General features: G+C 41.0%; 1 protein-coding gene across 7 annotated transcripts in view; it reads left to right on the forward strand.

The window, feature by feature from the left end:
* Nucleotides 1–22,918, forward strand: part of LOC114767330 (cadherin-18-like) — a 194,266-nt gene extending 171,348 nt beyond the window's left edge. For all 7 annotated transcript variants that reach the window (XM_028959042.1, XM_028959007.1, XM_028959032.1 and 4 more), the window contains 4 exons: nucleotides 2,814–2,935; nucleotides 6,125–6,242; nucleotides 17,047–17,298; nucleotides 22,034–22,918. In XM_028959042.1, coding sequence (XP_028814875.1) covers nucleotides 2,814–2,935; nucleotides 6,125–6,242; nucleotides 17,047–17,298; nucleotides 22,034–22,596 — 1,055 coding nt within the window. In that variant the 3' untranslated portion in view covers nucleotides 22,597–22,918. The remainder of the gene's footprint in view (nucleotides 1–2,813; nucleotides 2,936–6,124; nucleotides 6,243–17,046; nucleotides 17,299–22,033) is intronic.
* Nucleotides 22,919–23,462: the final 544 nt, after the last annotated feature.

Here is a 23,462-nt window from a genome sequence, read left to right on the forward strand (position 1 = left end):
GGACAGTCTCACTGGAGACACTCAGGGTTAAGTATATTGCCCAGGGCACAATAGAAGTAAGTGGGGTTTAAACCTGGAACATCTTTTGCGAACATCTGATTCATAGTATTTGCATAAATTGACTCTTCCTAAACCAAGTAACAAATACTTCCTGTTTCAGTCAGTGACACAAGGCCATTATTCACCAGAGTTCAATAAGACCGCCGTTCACTAATATTGCACTCGCTAGCTGACAATGTGCCTGTTGTTCTTGCAATGGGCGTTGTCTTGAAATAAGAACAGCAGACCCCCCGTGAGCTTTCTCCCCATATTGGCTACTGCCTTTTTAAAACCTTGCTTAGGAAAACATTATTAAAAGTTCACCTCCTGGGTTTTGGCAATAATAAACAAGAAAGGTCTGGGTGGGTAGTTAGTACTTCCTGTCCGAGATAATGAGCCAGCAGTCCTTTCTTGTTTCTATCCTTCATTTCAACAAAACCAGAAGACATACTTAATGTGAACTCTGATTTAGCACTGGGGGAAAAAATGCCTAGAATATTATCTAATGGTAAAATAAACACTTTGCGTTGGTTGGATGCATGTTACTTTACAGAGTGAAAGAACAATTTATTGCGACCCCGCCACCATGACCACCCGTTGCTCTGCACAGCACTGCCATAGAAAAATATTCATGCACCACACAGTAAATCCCCTCTCCTTCATGACTACATATTTGGCTACGTTTCCTCTTTAGTAATTAGATATTATTGATTAACCACACGTTTTATGGGACAACATTAATTAAATATTAGTCAGCCAAGCGAACTGAGCGTCTGACTCTGAATGTGACCCAGGGTTCAGCTCCCAGTAGAAGTAGCTCATGACACCACATGTGCAAAATTGTTGATTTGTGGCATTTTAAGCTTCATGCCAATCATTAGTATTCTAACTACCAATACAGTGATGTATGGGTGGTCCAGGGGGAGTTAAACTGGTTTCAGTGGCAGAATATGGTATAGGGCATTTTTGTTGACCCAATAGCAAGACAACAGATCATTTCAGATCTGCTGTGAATTAAAAAGGATAAAACTTGGTCCATGGCTAAATGAGGAAACATCTGGACTGCCCCATCTCCTGCTAGCCAGAGACCCACAGGAATCTGTAGTAGAGAGTCATGTGGGGTTACTGGTGTTATCTGACATCTCCTCTAACTGTGATAATCATCCATTCATGTCAATACATTTACTACTCTGCTGTTGAGTCCCACAGCTGCACTGCAGGTACAAGAATTGAGCTCAAACTTGAACATATCTAGGTGGCTCTAAATGGCCAATCTGATCAATAGGCCCAAAATTGGCAATGTGGTGGGGATCTGTTCGGAGTCAGGTGAAGGCAGAAGTGTTAAATGGCTAAGCCTGTTTCAACCAGCAGACACAAAATGAACCTAATTATTTGTATTTTTTTATTGAGACACAATGACAATTTGGGCATGGTTATGCTATACACAGATTATTGCAATATATATATATATATTTTTTTAATAATCAATGAACCTTTCAAAGGGACACACTTGGATTTGTGAACACAGCATTTCACTGGAACTCAAGATCAATTGTTACTGAGAATAAGCCTCTCAGCATTTATGCTAAAATTCCATCCATTAACCATAGTTATTTACAGTACTGACAATACCGGAAAATCTGCTGATGTTATTTAAAATTTTTTGAATGCCATAGACTTTTCAGCCATAGTACACTTAAACGATATATTGATTCTTAAACAGCAAGTAGCTTGTTGGTAGCTTGTTTAATTTTAATGCTTATTGGTAAAACTAATTAATTAACACATCAAAATCATTTACTAACAGTACCAGACATCCTTAATGTTGCCAGGCCAATTATACCCTGTAATAAAGAACTGCATTAAGAACCATCTAATACAAAATGGCATGTAAGAAATCAACATTGAATACTGAATAACTACTGCGTGGCAACTTCACTAAATGGTCTTTCTGATCATTTATTGCTTGCAGCAAACTAAAAAAAATTAAGTCAATGCAACTATTTACAATGGTATCGAGCTGTCGCACGGCTGAAGTGAACCAAGTGAAATCTGGCTGGTTGATCTTGGAGAATTCCTTTCTGCTCATTTGTAATGAGAATTAGCTTGGATCCCACATCACCAGACAAGAGAGCGATATGCAGATGCTACCATATCACTCCCTCTCTCTCACCCCTGCTGGTGAGAGAAATGATAGAATATTCATTTCCGCAGTCTCCTGAGGTAACTAGGCTTTTCTTGGAAAGATTATTGACAAAAATGCTGCAGATGTGTTCACACTTATTTCAGCATCTTTTTCCTCTCTTCTTCTGTGCTTTAAAAAAATAAACGAAACAGTTTCACTGAACCGAACTCGCTCCATTAGACATGGCCTGTTTCATTAAATGTGTTTTGTTTGTTCCTTGTTCCTTTTCTGTAAGAGGGCAGAGAAAAGATTTATTTTTTTTCTCTCTCTGAAACCAAGGAACTGCTTCATAAATGCAACATGGCCCTATAAATGGGCTCAGCATGGAAAAACATTGTAGGTCTCAAGGACCCATTTTTAATGGGATGTGAATGCATTGTCCCCATTATTATTAGAACATTTATGAGAACTCCACTCCTGAGAATGTGGATGAATGTTGTATGTGAGATGTGCACAATCGATAAATTCTGTACTAATTGCCATTAACATGATTTTTTTTTTAAAAATGAAATAAGTTTACACTATTCTTGGCAACATTTGTGATTTAATAGCCAATTTCTTCCTGTGTGTTTTCGTGTCTGTGTCATAGATAACCCATCATTCTTGAGTCATGTTCCGGTCACGGTTCAGGTGTTGGACAAGAACGACAACCCACCTGAGATTCCCACGGACGAGGACATAATTGTCTGTGAGAGCATCAGGCCAGGACAGGTGAGTGTCTCTCATCTTCCTCATAAACACACACACACACACATGCATCCATTCTCATGTCTGTGTGGACAAGAACACAACACACACATGCACACGCCTCTCAGCCTTATCTCTCAGATCACATCTCCACGATTTAGACTGGGAGTCTCATCCACGGGGGCCCAGAAGCAGAAGTAACAATTAGACACACTGAGAGAAAGGTGGCAGGCAGAGAGCCGGTGTGTTTGACAAGCATGACTGGAGAGTATGGGACAGATGGAAATGGAGATAGGGTGTGAAAAACGCCTGTTACGAGAAACATTATGCCACTGTGTTTTGGTATTTAGCTATGACAAAAGCATACAGAGAGAGTATGTGAAGAGATTCACAATGACTTTTTGTAAAGGGTGTGTGGGTCCCTGTTCTTTAGTCTTTGTGAGCACCTCTAGAAGACAGAAACTTTTTTTGTCAGAAAAAGGGATAGTAAAATTAATTGCCTGTCTGTCCGTCTAATGTGGAGCTGAACAGCGTAAAAGGTTTTTCATTTTAAACTACGTGCTAAACACATTAAAATGACATTGGCAACAATTAATGGTTAGCTAAACAAAGAGATGCATTAAACAAATGTATTTGCCAAAAATTCAATCATGAATGCATCTAAAACTAGGTAAAACCAACTTGGGAAAAGGTAGTAATTTCTCATTTTAATAGAAAAAAAACATATTATTCAAATTAAAAGGCTCTCCAGATGCGGCCATTTATAATGAGGCGCTGTCATGTAACTGAAACACGTTAAACACAAAACTTCCTTGAAATGCCTGTTTGCCAGTGGATGGCTCGGCGGGTAAGGAAACAGACTCAAAATTTGGAAGGTTCCACTGCCCACTGCCGCTGAGCAAGGTGTGTTCTTTCCCCAGCAGTGTTTGTGCCGTGCCCACCGCCCCACCGGGTGCCTTTCATGGCTGCACTCTGCTCACCAAGGGTGATGGTTAAAAGCAGAGGACACATTTCGTTTTGGCACAGTGTGCTGTTGCAGTGTTTCACAATGACAATCTCTTCACTTTCACCTTTTGCTCTTTGCCTTAAAGTGAAGTTATACAAAAAAATATATTTATAAAATCCAAAAGTAAAGAAACAAAAAACATCCAGTGATGTTTTTGGTCCTTTGAGGCAAATTATCTTAAATTTTTAAAAAATGCAGATGCTCTACAGTAATTAAATGTTCTGTGAAATGTTCTGGGATCATGGTCTTGTCACTGCTACTAATTATAACTTGTCTTAAAGCGCATCAAATTTGGAAGGTCTGCTGCCTCTTTCTGTCATTCATCCCATGTTCTCCACGCTACCGTATCTCTACGCAATTACAGAAGCACTGTGTTAAAATGTCACCTGTGCAAGTATGTGAACACCTCACCTCCCCGCCTGCCGCACTCATGCCCTGAGCTCACGACCAGAGGAGAGCATGCTGGGATGCGTTCTGTCAGAGATTATTAACTGAGCTCTGAGGACACGAAGAGCGCCAAGGAGGACGGAGAGAAAAAAACTTCATTAAAGTTTACAGTGTACATGAATAGGGTAGGTAGAGGGAACTGTTCTGATTGATAGCCGTTGAAGGTCTTCAGTGTTTTGTTTTTTTCTTTCTGAATGATGTAACAGGTAAACAAATGCAGATCCTCTCATGTAAGAAGATTTCCTCTCGTGGTTACATCATGGTGACAGCGTTAAAGCAACAGCACTTTTTTTTATATACAGTACCAGTCTAAAGCACCTATTATTTTAGCCATTTTCAAGAAAGCAAAATGCAAGAAAAATATTTAGTATTTTTGTAGCATGAGAACGTGAAGTATGTTGTTCGTTCTGGATGAATTGTAATGAATACTACCGTGCATGCAGATGTTGAGTTGAGTTCTGTGTTCAATACAATTAACTCCTGACTTCTCAGTTACTGCAACTGGTAAATTCACGCTTGTATGGTTAAAATTCTAAATCTTTTAGTCTTTCAAAGCCCTGTTGTTGGATCAAACGATCCTTCTTCATCAAGCAGTTGGCTTCCTTGAAAATGTCCTGCAGAACTTTGAAAGCTCACCAATATTACAGTCTTTGTTGTGATTTAAGGGGATCATGTGTTTGAATTGGATGAGGAAACAACACCAGAGTACACAATACCAAAGCAAATGAAAATGACAAGGGAATCAAATCCCTACGTGGCAGCACTCATCAGACAGCCAGGAGAAGATGACACCTGCTCGAATGGCATTGCTCATTTCAGGCTGTAATAAATCTATTATCTGCAGGGCTGTGGAAAATAGCAAAACATTCACATCAGTTTTACGTACTGGAATTCATGGGATTGTAGAGTTGTTGTGACAGTCAACATGAAGGCTTCCTATGACCTTGTAAATAGACACTAACCTATATGCATAGAATAAACTAGGAATTCCTCTTTAGCAATTACATGTTGGTCTTTCAATGAATAATGTCTTTCATCAGCCTAAATGCTCATGTTCATTTAGGGTTTAGGTTTGGTTTGGAAATATGTTCTCATACTTCCATAAGTCAGCAGTGTCAATGTTAAGCAGTACATCTACTAGGGCCAGAGTCCAAACGTGCTGACCTTCTGACAACAACAAACATGGTTACAGTGGAATTTGCTGTAATAATATGTTTATCAGGAAAGGAATGAGGCAAAAGCAGAGGGAACTACAGACATTGGGGGCTAGCAGCCTAGTGGGTACCCATAAAATCGCAAGTTCAAACACTACTTACTACCACTGTGTCCCTGAACAAGACACTTAAGCCTGCTTTCCTCCAGGGGGACTGTCCCTGTAACGTCTGCCAAATGCCTTAAATGTAAATGTTAAATGTACTGAATAGTTCCAGTGGTACTATTGTCTTCTGTTCACATTTGCAAGGTTTCCAAAAAACCTTGTACAAATATGGACAAAAAAGGCTGTCTTCATCACACATGGGCATTGAAGACCCTTTAAAGGCTTTAGCCTTGTGAAAACTGAACCTGTTTTTTGGACTTGGTAATTGGAAAATTGGCAGCTTGTTCATTGACCATCATTACCTTATCTCTTATCTCACCGCATCTTGGTGTCTGCAAACGTTGACTGCTGCATCATCACCATTACCTGCCCACTTACCACAGTGTTACTGAGATAATGAGCAGATCTCATATGAGTAAATCACCTTTTTTAATGCTGTCAGGTGATCCAGACCATCTCTGCGGTGGACAAGGATGATTTCGCCAACGGACAGCACTTCTCTTTCTCTCTGCCCTCCTGGATGCCCATCAACCCCAACTTCACCCTCAAAGACAATGGAGGTATTTACCTTCTTCACCAACACTTGCATACACACAGTCTTGTGTTTTAGCTTAACACACACCTTCTGCATCATGCAAATGTCTCACGTACACCACACACTCACGCTGCTCATCCATTACTCGCCTGCTGTTGTTGTCGGGTTCCTGGTGGTCCAATGCAGCTCTCGAGGATGATCAATCAGCGTTGACAGTGCTGGTCTGACCCTCTCATCAGTCAGAGCGCTATCGATGGCGGCTCAAGTGGTCGTTCAGGTGCTTGTTGCTGTGAGGTTAGGCTGAAGAGGGGGCTTAGCCGCAAAGATGACGTCTCGCTGAATACATTATGTGTGCGGGTGTGAGCATGTGAGTGTTATATTTATTATGTGTATGATTGTATCTGATTGTGTGCTTTATAGAGGCTGTAAGTGTGCGTACGTACCAAGTGTATAAGCAGCCTCTTAATAAATTGCTTGTGAGCGTACATGTTGCATGAGTTATGGGTTTATATATATATTTACAACATTTATCAGATGCCTTTCTCCAGAATGACTTCAGAATTCATTGCCCTCTGCGTCTCAGAGACAGTCCCCATAGAGACAGTCAGGAACACTCAGAGCCTTGCTCAGGGACGTATAGTAGTAAGTGGGGATTAAACCTGTGACTTTGTGGTCATCTGGTTTACAATCAAGTGTGTTACCCACTAGGCTACTTCCATATCTGTGTTTTTGTGAGGCATTTGGGGTGTGTGTCTGGAGTGTGTAACATTAACAGACACACACACACACACACAAAGAATATGCATGTTTGGATGAATTTCTAACCCAGTGCAGTATCCATGACGACACTCTGGGTGTGGTTTGAGCGCTGTAATCAGGGAGGAGGTTGAGGTGAGAAAATCAATGCAGTAATGGGAGATAAGCTGCCAGGTTGTATCGTTACAGATTCCTCTTTGCCTCCCCATTGCGAGCAGTGGAGCAGAATTTATTTTATTTATCCAAGCAACGCTCGACAAGTAGCGCTCACCACACTAAACCTTCTCCTAAAATCCACCCCTGTCTGCCAAGCCCGCTAAACACGGGCGCCTGTAGCAACATGCGGGTTTCAGTGCCAGTTCTTTGGAAATCTCAGCTTTGCAGCCAATTAAATCCCTTCACCTGAGCTGCCAGCCTCACTCAGATGGGTTATTTTCTGCACCATATATATGTATGTGTGTGTGTGTGTGTGTGTGAGGGATCTCACAACGCCTTCAGCCCATTCACAATGACACAGGCGGGGTTAAGTGTGGCACCGAGCAGCAAAAACGATGAAGCAAAAGATAATTACGCCACATCCGCGTGGCAGACGGGCCTCCGTGGCGCCACTGCTTCTACGTCCTTTCAGAAATGTCAGGGTAATTAGTGGAGCGATATTTCTGAGCACGTCCAAACACAGGTCCAGCCGAAGACGTGTGCCGGAGGTAAAGGGCACACTCTGCAATACCTTCATCCCAACGTGCAGGAGAGACGCAGCAATGTCAACCTGCCCACACACACACACACACACACACACACACACACATGAACACAGTTGTCTCTTTTTTAATAATATAGATGCATATTTGCAGAGCAGAGAAAGGATGCGTAAAAGAAAAATAATCCTTGTATATAATTTTGTTTTTAAATAATGCACAGAAACGGTCTAATTCAATGTGGAAAACACAAATTATAAATAATAAAGTGAAATACTGTGAATTAAAAAGCTCCTGCAATAATACATAGTAAAGCAGGTAAATCAATATTTGATCATTTTGTTACAATAACAACTGTTAATGACTGAGGGGAAAATGTCTTCCAATATATTCACTGTGTAGTATGTGTAATGAGTATAAAAAATATAAATGTTACAAACCAGATGCATTAGTATTCTGGTATTAGTTTCTCTCAGTGAGGGCTTGTGCTGATGGTTATAATTAACTTTATTTGTATGCTCATTTATCCAGAAAGATTTCAAAAAATCTCAAAAGTTCACATTGACAAGTGTGTTTGGGTCTTTGTGGCTTGGAGAGTTAATAAAAGCTCTCCAGCGTCCATAAAGCAGATGTGTTCTTCTCATTCCAGTAAAAGACTTGATTCCAACCATGTTGCTCTCAGAGTGAGAGGGACCATAAAGGACCATAAAGAGCTCTGAGGATTTACTTTATGTACAGAGTGTGTGCATACACACAAACACATGCACACTCGCATAAACAGCTTCATTTTCTTCAGGAATCAAGCTCGCTATTGTTATCGTGAATTACAATAAAATTATTTTGTGGCAACCCCAAAGTGCAACAGGAGACGTGAAGGCGGCCATTTAAAAATACAGTTTGAAAAGTAACAAATCAACAGATCAGGGTAAAATAATAAAAGCAAAAAGAAATAAAAAAAAAAAAAAAAGAAATTTTAATTGTAAGTGTTATTATTGCACTGGTGCACTGTTGCTCCTCTCCACCTCCCGACTTCCCTCGATGTGTCCTTGTCCCCTGGCTTGCTTCTCTGTAGCCACTCAGCTGACCTCCCGCAGGTCTGAAGGCCACGGGCTGTCCTCTCTGCCGGTACGAGCGGCTGTAATTAATGTGGCTCTAGACTTGGCTTGCACAGAAGGGATGCACCGGCGGTCACTCTTTTGAATGGGCCGTGTTGTGCTTTAGTGGAATTTTTGTTTGTTTGTTTGTTTGTTTGTTTGTTTGTTTGTTTATGTTGATTTGTATGTTTGTGATCCAGGAAGTAGGCTCAAAGCGCAACTTTCACTTTGGCTCTGACAGCATGCTAAACTGAAGATAATGGTCGAGGATTTAACGAGCTGCGATAAGCACTGCACTCAGAAGTCCGTCCATGTCCTCAAATTGACTCCGCCTACATGAAATTATTTAATTTTTGATTATGCCTTGTTTTGTTTTTTTTTCTCCGATAAGCTACTAATCATAATTAAACTCTGAGACAGCTACAGAAGAGATGTTCCCCTTTTATAAATTAAATTATTTTTCCGATTTCTTTTTAAATGCCTTAGCGGAAACAAAATCCTGGTCCACAGCTGTGGAGAACCTTTTTTTTGTTCTGCAGTTCTTCTGCCTGCATTTAGTTTTTCCATGCCTTCTTTCAAAAAATCGATTTTATTTATTTATCTATTTATGTATTTATTTGCTGGCAAGCTTCCCTACATCAGCGGGGTATTTTAACAAATATTTAAATTTCATATTGTTTTTAATGACAGACAAAGGAAAAGGGTTGAAAAGATCTATAAATAAATAGAGCGGCATTCTCCAAAACCTGCTTTGATGTTATTGGCATCAAGCTTCATTATTTAAATACATCTCTCCCATTAAAAGTCTAACAGTAACAGGGTCAGCACCAAGGACAGCCGCTGTATACTTGGTGAACTTTCAGCAGTCAAACAGACATCTTAAACTGTCTGGATTCCCTGACGTTTTAAGTTGTGAAAAATGATTTCACTAATATAAACATTTTAATGTTTTTTTTTTTAAATCAGACTGATTGAGGCACATTCAAAACCCTGTTAAAATGATCGGTGACTGCATAACAGTAGAGTAAAAGACCACTGGTTCTAATGTAAGTCGCTCTGGATAAAAGTGTCTGCCAAATGCTGTAAATATAAATGACATTTAAAGGAAATTATCCTCTAATGGCAATGCCATCTTTCAGCAGGATAATGTACCCAGTCAGACTACAGGAATGGTGAAAAAATTAGAATAGGGTAATTTAGAGATGGCGCTGGGTGATAGGTAAAAAAAAAATTACCACAAATGTATTTTCCCAAATCAAACGATTAAATTTTTCAATCGTTTTTCTCTTTTTTTTCACAATTTGGCAGACTGGCATTGAAGACTCCCGCAATAATAAACAACTTATTAACCTACAAAACCATTTAATTATACCTGTAGTCTCAGGTGAAATGTGTTATACATTTTATATTTTCTCCCTCTACAATCAGGCTCAACAAAACTGATGAGTCATCAGTTTTCAAAGTGATCATAACTTCAGTCCTCAATAAGTTTAAAAAAAGCCTGCCTGCACTAAAATCTGATAGGATTACTTAGTACCATGTTCATATTATTTAGCTGTCTTGCATGCATGCTCTTGTTTGCTTGCTCTAGTTTCCAGGATATTTTATTCAATTTGTGGGCATCAGAGAGCCACTACCAATGTGCGAGAGACTTGGCATGTCTGGCAGCCGTGCATCTCCATTAGAAAATAATGTAAATTCACACACAAAATATGTAATCATGGTCGTGATCTGAGTATCCAAACATGAGAAAATAACTGTCTGTTCTGACGTGACCTCAGACCTCTGGCTCACATCGGCCTAATCCCATTGTAAACCCTGAGCTGTCTGCAGGATTAAGGCTCTTTGCCCACTCTTTACCCACCGCTTATGCATGCAGATTAGTCTCCAGTCTGGCCTTACTGGGATGTGTTAATTTTTTAGGATCTATGATTCACTTCGGAGAACTTCAAAACTAAACTTTCTTTTTTTTCTGATAAAATAGGTTGGGATCCAGACTAAGAAAACTATTAACACACAAAATTAAGTTCTGCCTTGATCGTCCCCAGTTTCAGCAGCGCCATCCCGATGACATTTGCTTTTCACAGGCAATTAAGCCTTGGCTCAGATCTCTAAACGGCCCAGTTGATTTCAGAGATCAGTTGATTTCTTCAGCCGCCTTCCCCCGTCCAAGCCGGGAGACCTTTTATTAATGCAGTTAATCAGCCGCGCCCAGAGTCACAATGTCACGCGGGCGCTTTGACATTTAGGAATTTTAATTAACGTTGCACGTCACTGATGTACTTCTCAGGTCTATCAGAGAGAGTTTTGTGGGTGGGTGGGTGTATATCTGTTCTGCAGATGCTCAGATTTCATTGTTGCTCACATTTAATGATACAAAGATTATTAAAATAAATAAAGTTTCTCATTTTGAGCTGCTGTATCCATGGCTTTGATTTTTAGAAGAACATCTCCACATGATAATTGAGGTCCTTAAAAGTGCTGTGTTCAGTATTGCCTGCAGAAAATTAACATTGTGCTTGACTAGTTCAAATCACCTGCACACACTGTTCAATTTTCTTTCAGGCACGTTATTTATATACATAAACTGCCAAGGTTCAGAGTGAAATTGTTCACAGTGGTCTAGCCAAGATGCTACCGCAGGAGAGCTGCTGGTTGGACATTTTTAAGGGGGGCTGGAGCACTTTCTATCCTGCAGTGACACCAATGTAAAAAAAGCCTACTGCTCCATCCGTGCCAACACTTCACCCTCATCCCACTGCCAGATAGTGTGGATACTACATGGTACGCAGTGGTCAGTCTCTGACCAATGATGGATGGTGTCGTGGGTGGCTGACTAACCGCAGACAGATGGGCTACAGCCTGTTAAAATAAGGTTGGTTTTAGAGGTGGACAATTTAAAATGCTCTATGGTGTTATTTTGTCTGCTAGAGCCCGCTTTCATAAAACATTAAAAAATATTAGATCCTTTTAATTTATAACATGCCTCAAATTATTATTTCATTGCACAACGGCAACTAAACAGGTCTTTAAAAAGTGGTTATTTCTCACCATTCATAATAGTTGAATGAAAAACTAGTGTCACTTGCACACTGGGCTTGTTCATCCCTCAAGTCAGCTGTTTGATTCCTAACTCTTAAAACCTAACATCACCTATATTTAGAGGATTTAAATTAAGGTATGAATCCCACCAACATACACAGGATTTAAATAAGTTTTCATTTATCTTGTGTACATAATTTAGATCAAACAAGATAAGTAAGTATTTATCTTAGGCACTCAAAGACAGGAAACTAATTACTGCACCCAAAGCAATTTGTATTCAATATTATTTAATACAAGTGAACTGCCACTAAAACAATCTGGTTCTGTGAGAAACACCAAAGCAGTATTCACCATTATACATGTTACGCCAGAGGTGTGGGGAATAAAAGATGGACGAAGAAGGGATGCGGGAAAAACAAACCAGAGTTTATTTAAGGCGAACAGCCAAAACCAACAATGAGAGGAAACAGTTCACCATGCCTCGTGCTGACAGAGGTAACCTTGGGAGCTGCAGTGTCCTGGAGAGCAGGACTGCTCATCACCTTGTCCAGTCTTACGCCTTGAAGAATGAGGAGAAAATGTCCCAGGTCTTTGGCGACCAGTCCCAAACACACTTCCATGCTTACTCATGAGCCTGTATGGTAAAAGTCACAAACACACTTATCGCAGGGAACACAAACCAGTATGGTAACACAAGGTTCACAGGATACACCTCAGGTTGGAGAACAGCTCTGTAGACTCCAGATCACAGGGGGCTTAAATAGGGAAGAGTATGAGACACAACAAGCCATTTCTGACACTCATTACACTAGTGCTGATCCCTATCCGTGCTGAAGGGACCTGAGAAGGGAACATGATGAGGAACCCACAACCCGAAAGTGCAAGAGAGATAACGGCAAGTGCAAACTATGAGATTGGGGACTTCCCAGGAAGCCTGTGGCTACAAGCGACATGATACTCAGACACTGACAAACCCTTATACTCAGGGGAGGGGGACGAGAGAGTGTTCTGGGGTTGGAGCAGGTTTGGACATGTTATTTTTGGCAAACTGTTCTCTGTTATTTATACTATTGATTACATTTGAATCAAAGTTCCAATTGACAACTGATAAATTGATTTCCATCCTATTAGATTAGAAAGTGTCCAAAGAGTGTAGTGTTAATCGAATGTATATTAATTGATTTCTTAATATTGTGCAATTAACTGAAAAAAATGTTATACACTACAAAGTGGCAGGATTATCTCTCATGCAGCCAGAGTTCTGCTCCAGTTCTAGAATCTTGTCTGGCTCTGCCGCAATGAAACCTCCTATCTGCTGCAGGCCTCACCTGGCTTGCTACACTGCACCATGCTGTGCCTGGGGTGTAGCTGTGGCGGCTAAACTTAGCTTCCAGTTGAAGGATGATTCATTAATGATGAGAGAAAACACTGGAGTTACGTAACAATCGCCTCTCTCGATCTGTCTCATGGTCTCCCTCTTGAAAGCCCAAGTGAGTTCTTGTCTAAACGTGTGAAAAGCATTCCACGTCATTTCCCTGAAGACCCAGAGCTTCATGTGCAACTCTTGCAATTTGTACAGACACACACACACGCACACACACACACACACACACACACTATACACTCATACACACATACATGCATAGACACATACAAAAGCTTTAACAAGTGCAGATGACGTGAGAGCAAAGCTCCTTTTGAAGACAGAGACTCGCATGTCTGTGTGACACGTCCAACATGAAGCATCAATCTGTGAGGCTGCTGGGCAATCACGCAGTCACTTCTGAAAATATAATAATACAAACAGGTCACATATACAAGCACCGCCAACATACATGCACATCAGATGCATGCCTAACCTAAATAAATATGAAATTGTCAAATATTCATGTGGACAAATCCACCAGATACCCAACTGGTCTTATTTCTTCTTTAATCCGTTCAACTGTTTTCCGCTGTGCTAAGATAATTTCATAGGGGTTTTCTACTAATGAATTAACAGTTTAAAGTGACAGACATGGCGTACACTGGAACTCAAGAACAATTGCTGCTGATAATTGGCTGATCTATATTTATGTAGGCAGTCCATTCTACCTAGGTAATTTTTAACATTAGGTCTTGAGCAGCCCTAAACTGACCATAAAAAAAAGTTAATGCTGGGTCACAAATTCATACACACTTTGAATACAGCATTGTGAATGAGAAAAGGTGCTGTCTCAGTTTTCAAATTGGAGTTTTACTGTATGGGCGAAGGTGTGACAGGCAGATGCTGAGTGACTGTATTGCAAACCTTTAGCAGGTGTGTGTCTAATGCTCAGAAGATCTAATTTACATTTTAATGCAGCATGCATACCAATTAGAGGGCATCTCATTTTCACGGAGTGGTTGGCCAATGAGAGTGCATGTCTCTTGATGGTTGCCAATTACTATTGTTATATAGAAAATGTATTTCACATGTCAAGACTATTTCAGGACATGGGGCTGCACTGTGGCATGGCAGGTTGTCACCTGCCCTCACACGTCAAAGGTCTTCAGTTCGAATCTCGATTCAAGCCTTCTGTGTGCGGAGTTCACCTGCTCTCCCCTTGTTGGTCTGGGATTCATTCTAGCTCTCCAGTTTCCTCCCATCGTCCAAAAGAAAGACAGCTAAGCTAATTAGTGACTCTAAATTGCCCAACAATTTGAGTGAATGGTTTGTGTCTGTGTGTGTCCTGAGTAACTCCATTATCTTTTTGGCTTGACAAGAGCATGAAAAGAGAGAAAACCGACATGCAATGACAGAAAGACTGTCATGATCCAGTCCGGAAAGGGGGAGTTTCGCATTCTTCACGTGTAATGTTAACTAATCATTTTCACCTGTGTTTAAATTGTATATAGCTGCCCTGTTTGTTTCGGTTCACCGTCGTGTCTTTGTTATGTTACATGTTCACCAGTTGCCGGATGTCTCCCCTGTCCTGTTCATCAATTAATCCCCGGTTTCGTGACATCGTGCGAATGAGTCCTTCTTCCTCATCAACTCTTCTCATCATCTCCGTTCACCTGCCTCGTCGTGCCAGATGGTTGTGACACCTTCACTTTCCTGTATGCATACATAAAATTAACAGATAGCTTTAATTACCTTCATTGAGGTGCTGGATTATCTTTAGAGAAAACATATCATGGCATATCATTCCCCGGCATTTACAATTTGCGGCCTAGTAGACATTATCACCTTTATTCAAATATATTTATTTATTCAGGCTGCTGCTGACAATGACATTCATTCATTTTCATTTCCATTAAATGAATGTAATAATAAGGAACACGGCCAGGAGTTTAGTATCTGATTCTGAAGCAGGTAAAAATATAAATCTGCCTGATCAGGAGTTCCTGCCGGTAACTACCGATTGTAATTTTTGCAAATTACAGCTAAATATAATCTAAAGGAATAACGGGGTCTCAGTATTAGGTTAAAGTACTCCTCCTATGTAATGTACAACACCTGATAAATGCATACAGATGATTGGGATAAAAACCACAAACACAAAAAAAGGATGACTCGATTAATAAATGTAAGAGTATTTTCCTAATTGTTATCTCTAGTCCTAATAAATGGAATGTGTGCTCCAATTCTCTCCCTCCTCTCACCAAGTACTTTGTCTGTTGCCCTTTCTTTGTTGATGATAAGTTTGCTACTGTAAGTTATTAACAGATGGAGCTCTTCAGCTGTCAGTCATTATAATTAGTCGTACAGGAGGCTTGGAGTGAAGGGCATGTGTGTGTCACTGGACATTGCAAGCCGGGTGTGTGCATATGTGTGGGAGAATGTGCATAGGACCCACGTGGCTAGAGAGCCATTACATTTTTTTTTTTATTAGGACTCATTCATCATGGTGCCAGAGTCCTGCCAGGGAAGAAAAATAAATAAATAAAATATGTTTGCACGTTCCTCTGTGACATCGGCATGACGCTTGTATGGATGCTGGAGGCGTGTGTGCAATTTCTGAGCCGTGAATTTCTGTGCATGTGAACCATGCAGATTCAAGCTACGTTCATGTATGCAGAGCCTGCGTCGGGTGTCTCTGCAGAGAAATCTTCTATCCAATTAAATCCAATTTATCTACATCATTACATCAGATGTGCAGCACAGAACAGCAGAGCAATGCGCGCTTCGCAGTGGGGAGTTTGACTTTGTATAGTCAGATGCCAGAAGCAGTTCAGAATGTTGAAGTATCTAATGAGTGTGTGTGAGTGTGTGTGTGCACCATTACAGACTCTCTTCACGCCAATAGCTGCCCAATAGTGTGAATTGTACAGACACCATGGAGTGTTCAAACCCCAGTGGGGGCTTTTCTCATCTTTGTGTGTGATCACGTGACTGGGATAAACTCCCCATCATCACTACAGAGGGTTCTGATTCCAGCGAGGACCATGCTGCGTTTTCCTTCATGGCTTTTTTTTTTTTCTAGCTCCAGTTGTTTGAGTTTGCATGTGTCAGACAAGGGGATGGGTGGAGGGATCTGAATTTTTCTCCAGCTGATAAGAAGACTCTATTGACTCATTCAGACAATTTTAGCACCGATTCTGGATCCAAATCGGCCAACTGATCAGCAATCGGCAGTTGTTTTGTGGGGACCTGGTATTTTATATTTAGTAGACCCAATTGGCCAGTCAGGATGAAAGTGAATCACAAATCCGAAAGTAGTATAGTGTCAACATGTACAGCGATGCAATGACTTTGAACATGCACTACTCATTAGGCTTAAAGCCATTGGCCATTACTTGAACGTTGTCAGTGTGAATAGATAATGATTCCATGTGAATGGCTAATAATGAACATAGAAGCTGCACACTTTCAATGGACTCTCTATAGCATTTTTATTTTACAGAACTGTATTAGCCCTGAATAAGAAAAAACAGCGAGCGAGAGTGGGTGCAGATTGCTCATGTGTGTAATGTAGAGGTTAACAGGCTTGGTTTTGACGTCGTTCGGCTTGCAGCATTAGCCAGACTATTCAGATGCGGCTCTAAAAGCAACAGAGTGCCGGCTTTTATTCTGGCATTAAAAGCCTATTTGATGAAGCTCTGCAGGGTCCTCAAACAGCCATTTCTCCCCATCGTGGGTCGGAAGGAGCGTGACCGCGCTGCCAAAAGAAAAGGGTCGCATTTACCCCAGCACATAAACCAAGCTAATTAAGACCTGACGAGCAGTCTCCCTCACTTTCTCGAACCCATTACTCTGCCTCTCCCTCCCCTCCAGACAGCACAGCCAGCATCGTTGCCCGGCGACGGCGGTTCAGCCGCCTGGCGCAGGAGCTGTACTCTCTACCCATCGTGGTGCACGACGGCGGCGAGCCCTCCCTGAGCGGCACCAGCACGCTGACGCTGAGGGTGTGCCCGTGCCAGCGCGGCGGCCGGACCAAGACGTGCCAGAGCGAGGCGTTCCTGCTGTCTGCGGGCCTGAGCACCGGAGCCCTCATCGCCATCCTGCTGTGTGTGCTCATCCTGCTGTGTGAGTGGCCTTTAACCTCTGACCTTCCACAGTTTGCCCCTCTTCTACTGCTGCGACGCTCAGGGGGCCTGTTATTTTACAGAATCTCTAGTCACAGCCGCACTGCTTCTCACAAAAAGGCAGAAATAACAATGGATTATTTTTTTTTTTTATTGGATAAGGTAATTCCTGCCAAACCCAATTTCCAGATCCTTTCAGTAATTTGCTTTTGAATGTTTCAAAGCGCATGATTGCATCCTGTTTACAAAGATCGCAAAAAGAAGCTAATTATGCCCAGACCAGGAAATGTGTGTTTGCTAACAGGAGATAATCAAATTAGATTGCTGTTGCACAGTTTTCACCTTTGTCATGTATAAACTATTATAGTTTAATGAGTAAAACCAAAAAAAAATGTAATAAAAACATCACTTGAGTTGGCGTGCCGCCTCCACTCCTGACACATGATGGAAATTGTCTATTGTGTTATTATTAATAATGAATGTAACAGAACAACAAAGTATTTCTCTCATGCCATTTCATCCACATCCAGGCTGTGAGAACCGCTCACGCTCACACTACGGATGTGCTAACCGGACTCGGCTTCCTCAGTCAAAAGGCATCCAGCACTGTAGGCATATTGTGTTTAGTTGCTTGTGTGTGTGTGTGTGTGTGTGTGTGTGTGTGAGAGAGAGTTAACATTGAACAGCAGATTCAGGGGCCAAGGGTAAATACAAACCGAATTCCCCTCGTTGAAATGAAAGAGCGCGGGGGCAGTCCTGTGTGCGTCTGAATGGGTGTGCGCTCGCGTGTGGGTGTCTTTGCACGCCGGAGCGTGAAGGGGATGCATATTAATATCACCCATCAGTCTGTGCCACAGATACGCAGAACCCCGTCTGGAGGCGCGCGGAGGGGGTGAGAATAACAGACAAGGAGAGAAGTAAATGTGGCAATTGTGCCTGTGGCAAAACAGAAGACAACATTAAAACTAGTGGACCAGCTATTGGAAAATAATTTAAATTTGTGTTGCCGGTTTAAAAGGTGCTAGAGCTTAAGGATTCATCTTGAAACTTCATTCCTTATTTAGTTTTTCATGCGAAATGATCATATCCTCTTATTTGGGAACACATTCCAGTGCTCATTATTTCGCTTAAGCTGCTATTATTGAAAAGATGTAGCACATGAAAGTGTTGCAAAATCCATGCAAAAATGAAAAGCTTGAACTTGATTGTTAGAATTCACTGAATAGTTTACCGCTTATTATGGCCAAACAATGTTCATAAATCATCCAAACCACAATGTTATATGATGCACTAGTCATGCATTCCTTTGTTCAAGGACCACATATGTGTTTGTTTCATCTTCCAGAAAACAGAAGCAGTCAAGATTAATGGAATCCTATTGGGAGAACTTTTTTTTAGCTGATTGGCACCACTAATTGTAAACATATTTATCAAAGCACATTTAGAAAACCCATATCTCTCTCTCTCTCTTGCACTCCCTCGCCTTCCTTTACTCCTCCCTCTTTCTCGCCGTCTCTACACCTCCACACTCATTCCAACTTCCTCCGGTTCCAGCTGAGAGATGAGAGAGGGAGATGAGAGAAAAAAACAGGTGGGGGTGGGAGTGTGTGTGTGTGTGTGTGTGTGGGGGGGGGGGGGGGGGGGGGGGGGGGTGTAGTCTGCAGAGAGGGAGGCAGATAAGAGGAGCGTCTGTTCCCCGGTGAGATAACCTGCTCACCTATAGAAAGAGACCCAGGGCCGAGCCGTGGCAGCTGCCTGGCTAAATATAGGAGACTGCAGCTGTGCTGCCTACTGCTCCCAGCATTGCCCTCCCGCTGCCTACAGCATCACTGACAGGACGGGTTCTAGTCCGAATGCTGCTAATCACATGTCCACCTTGTTCACAATATCAAAGCCATGCTGATAGATTCATATTTATTAAAATTAGACATAGGACAGGCTCCGCACCGGTTCCTTTCCTAATGCTCATGAATTAACGTGTTCATTTATTTTATTCAACTCAGCTCATTTATCATCAGCAGGAAAGACAGGAAAAGAACCAGAAATTGCCAAATAGGCTTGTTTTATATGTTGTCCCCTGGCCAAAAATGTAAAAGGCAAGCTAAAATTAAAATGCAATACATTTTCACATATTAATAATGCATTCAAGCAATCCAATGCATTCCAACAATCTAGTATGCACACCAATCTTTTTCAAAATCATATCTAATGTGTCTAATGCAAATTTTGCAGTTTGAATGGTAATAGAAGGAAAGTGTTGTCAGTGTTCATTTCCATATAAAGAAGCACCACTAAAGGGTGTCACTCTGGCGGTGAACGTGTAAATGACAGAACAGAGATCATGTCTTTTTATCAGTGCTTTTCAGCTGGAATAATATTTCGCTTTTCACCCTGCTTAGTTTTGCTAATTGTTTTGTAACACAGTAGGCTGAAATAAAAAAAAAAAGTCTGCTTCTGAAGCGAATACATTACGGCGACATCTCTTTCATAACTTGCTTTTAAATTTGTCATAGTTGTAGCTGCGTCATTTTAAATAGTGCATCAACAGTCAACCAAGCACGTCAGCATCGCTGGAAATGCCATTAGGCCTAAAGTTAATTTCCTGCTACTCCATGATTCGCCTCCTGGGGCCAGCCATTTTGTTGGCCTGTCAGACAAATAAGCCTTACGTAAGATTTATTTGGACTCAATGGGTCATAATCACTGGCTAATGACATTTGAAAGTTCTCATTAAGGTCTATGTACCGAAAACACTTGCGAAAGGAGTCGGCTCACTGTTAAAACCACAGATCGCCAGTCGTGCCCCAGTACCTACGTAGTCCTGGTGTCATTCGGCCTAACAAGAGAAGAAGCTCCCCGCCGTGCGCCCGCCAACACTCACTAGATCATTAGCGCCCATGCTAATGACGGCTAATACGTGTTATTGATTTAGGTCTCTATGCTGGTCCACTAGCTCCCCGCCGTGTAATTTGAAGATCATAGTAGAATTCATCATTAAAGAGAGAGGGGAGTCTAGTTTGTTGTTTGCCAACACCCTGCTGAACTTTTTACTGTATTCAGGCAGCGTATGTTATTAATGCTAAATTAGCACATAGCCATTCCCCCCGCTGTGGCTTCCATTAGCATTCGGCAGACGCTCTGGTGGAGAGAGAAATGCCACTGATTTAATCACTCTCAGCCATGGACATTTCTGATCTTTTTGTTCCGAAGTGCTATCACATTATTATTTTTTCTTTTTCGTTTTCCCAGAGTTTTAGTTGCTGGTCCTACAATTGCTGAGCAAAATTTTAAGACATAATAAATTCTCTTTTCTGCTCTTAATGCCTGCTTGATATTAGCAATTCTCATTTTTACCAAACAAGCCTCCCATGCATGTGTTTATCAAGACTGGGCTAAGCAATATTTTTTTTCAGCAGTGTTCATCATAGTATTAGCATCTTTGTGAGTGTCTAATTTAAAACTTTTGTTTTAGTGCTGTACATATGTTCATATTTATTTATTTGCTGTTTATGACACAATTACTGGCCAAATACCATTTTTTTTACATGCATGTTCTAAAAAAGGCAATACCAGTAGATGGCGCCAAATATAATGTTTTGTAACAAACATTTTCAGTTGGCTGGACTGCTAGTGTTACATAATAGCGCTAAAATGATGCACTTTTTTAATTCTGTTTATTTGCCTGAATTACAATCAGATTTATATATTTGTTGTTCAATTGTTGACAAGATTATTTAGATTTATTCAGTTCTATCATTTCAATGATGTTTAAAGCAACAGTATACCTTATCTCCCTTTTATCTTCCTATAAATATAGTTTTCAGTACACACACAAAAAAACTCTGTTTTATATACAGGTCAACACTGTATTACATTCCGGTTTCATGTTCATGATTGGGTTGTTTTGTCTACACAGCCGCATTCTAGTATGTTTTTATTCTATCAATATAAATTATATCATGCAGGTACTTGTTCGTTATTAATTATTGCATAGTGCAAAATGTGTCGCTTGTTGAGTTATCCTTTACAAATATGTGTATTGTCCCCAAAACCTGTTTGTGCTCTTGGTCCAGATGGGAGCTTTGTATTCGTCTCGTCTCATTATTCTCTGATTACCTGCTTTATTCTCATCTGTGTTTGGATGTAAAAATTACATTTCCTTCTCTGTCTAAAATCATTCTATTATATGGGTCATTTACACTATGTATATCTATATTCTGTTTATTGTTGACTCTCATGCCTTTTTGTGTACTGTTTAACCCTATTACATTTGCATAGTCCATTCAACATTGTGGCAGTAAACCACAATTTTAAATATTTCATAAAAATGTGGATTTCATACTCACCCTTTACTGACCCTCATTTTGACTCACTTTTGACTCCCGTAGGTTTCTACTTATAATTTAATTCAGTACCCTCAATAAGGCTTACGTTAGAAATTCCTATATACTTGACAATAACCAACTGGAAAAAACTGTCTATATATGATCTCACCTTGGGAATAAATGACGTTTTCTATTTCCGTAAAACCTTCAGCTTCAGAATACTATTAGCATCTTTGTGGGCAGCCAATTAAGAATTTTTCTTAATTTTTATAGTGCTGTATTGTAGTTAACTCTTTTAAAATGATAATCAACTAAACACTGTTGGCACGTCTAATCAACCTCCCCACTAAACCTTTGTAACTATTATAGGATGTTTTGGTTGTGATGATGATTGTCTTGTTTCTCTTACAGCAATCGTAATCCTCTTTATCACTCTAAGACGGAGTAAAAAAGAGCCACTCATCATCTCAGAAGAAGATGTACGGGAAAACGTAGTTACCTATGATGATGAGGGAGGTGGAGAGGAGGACACAGAAGCATTTGACATCACAGCGTTGCGGAATCCCGCTGCAGCCGAAGAGCTAAAATTCCGGAGGGACGTTCGGCCGGATGGGGTCCGCCCCCGGATATATGGACCCGGCTACTGTCAACCTGGTCGAGGAAGCCCCGCCTCTCTGGACACTGAGGCAGAGCTGGATGTGCGTGATTTCATCAAACAGCGTCTGGATGAAGCTGATCAGGACACCAGTGTGCCACCGTATGACTCTCTGCAGACCTACGCCTATGAGGGTCAGGGGTCACCTACAGGCTCCATCAGCTCCCTGGGGTCAGCCGGTGTGCGCTCTGACCAGGATTACAACTTCCTGGATGACTGGGGTCCTGAATTCCAGAAACTGGCAGAACTCTACAGTGCAGAGATTGGAGCAGAATCAACGGAGACGGAAAAGCCGGCCTATCCAGACACACAGAAGTAAAGTGTCAAAAAAGAAAAAATAAGGTCCTGCCCACTCTGAACTCATATTTTTCCCCGTTTTGACAGTAAAGTGACATTGGGGCTTTGCCTTTACTGCAGAAATGAACTGGCTGCCTCTGTGTTTTTTGGTTTTTCTTTGTTTGTTTGTTTGTTTTTTGTTTGTTTGTTTGTTTGTTTGGGGGTTTTTTTGCTTTCTTTCTTTTGGATCTTTGGTGCCTGGATCCTAACGAGGAATCTCTGATTTTGAAAAGAAGTGGAAAAAAAAGTCAAATATTTTCCCTGGTGTATATTTTTTATTATTCAATAAAGTCCTGAATTCTGGACAAGTGGATGTATGTGATACTATGTGAGCAACATGACTTTAAAAAAAAAAAAAAATGATCTCTTCCTTCACCATGTCATACATACTATAGTCTCCAATGTAAATTCTTCATTACTATTGAATGATCAGAAATCAGATTTACCATCCTGATACAAAAAAAATGAAAATATTTCATGAAACATTAATATGCTTTAATCCATAAAGCATGTGTCACAGCTTTTTGGAGCAGTTCAAATTCTAAAATTTCCCTTCAGACATTTGACATTATTATTATTGACATTAAAACTAGTCTGGGCCCTTGACTATATTATACTGTGTAACTCACTCGTTCACATTCCACATCCGATTAGTGCTACTAGGGTTGTGGCTGCCAGAGCCCATTTGTGGGACACTGGGAGGCAGGGTGGGGACTCACCCAGATGCAGGGCGCCAGCCCCCTACCAAGCACACACACGCATGCATACACCGTTTACTCACGCCTATGAACATATCAGAGCATATCATGCCTTTGGACAGAGGGAGGAAACTGGAGAATCCAAAGCAAG

The sequence above is a fragment of the Denticeps clupeoides genome, chromosome 2 (assembly GCF_900700375.1).
Source record: "Denticeps clupeoides chromosome 2, fDenClu1.1, whole genome shotgun sequence".
Taxonomy (NCBI): domain Eukaryota; kingdom Metazoa; phylum Chordata; class Actinopteri; order Clupeiformes; family Denticipitidae; genus Denticeps; species Denticeps clupeoides.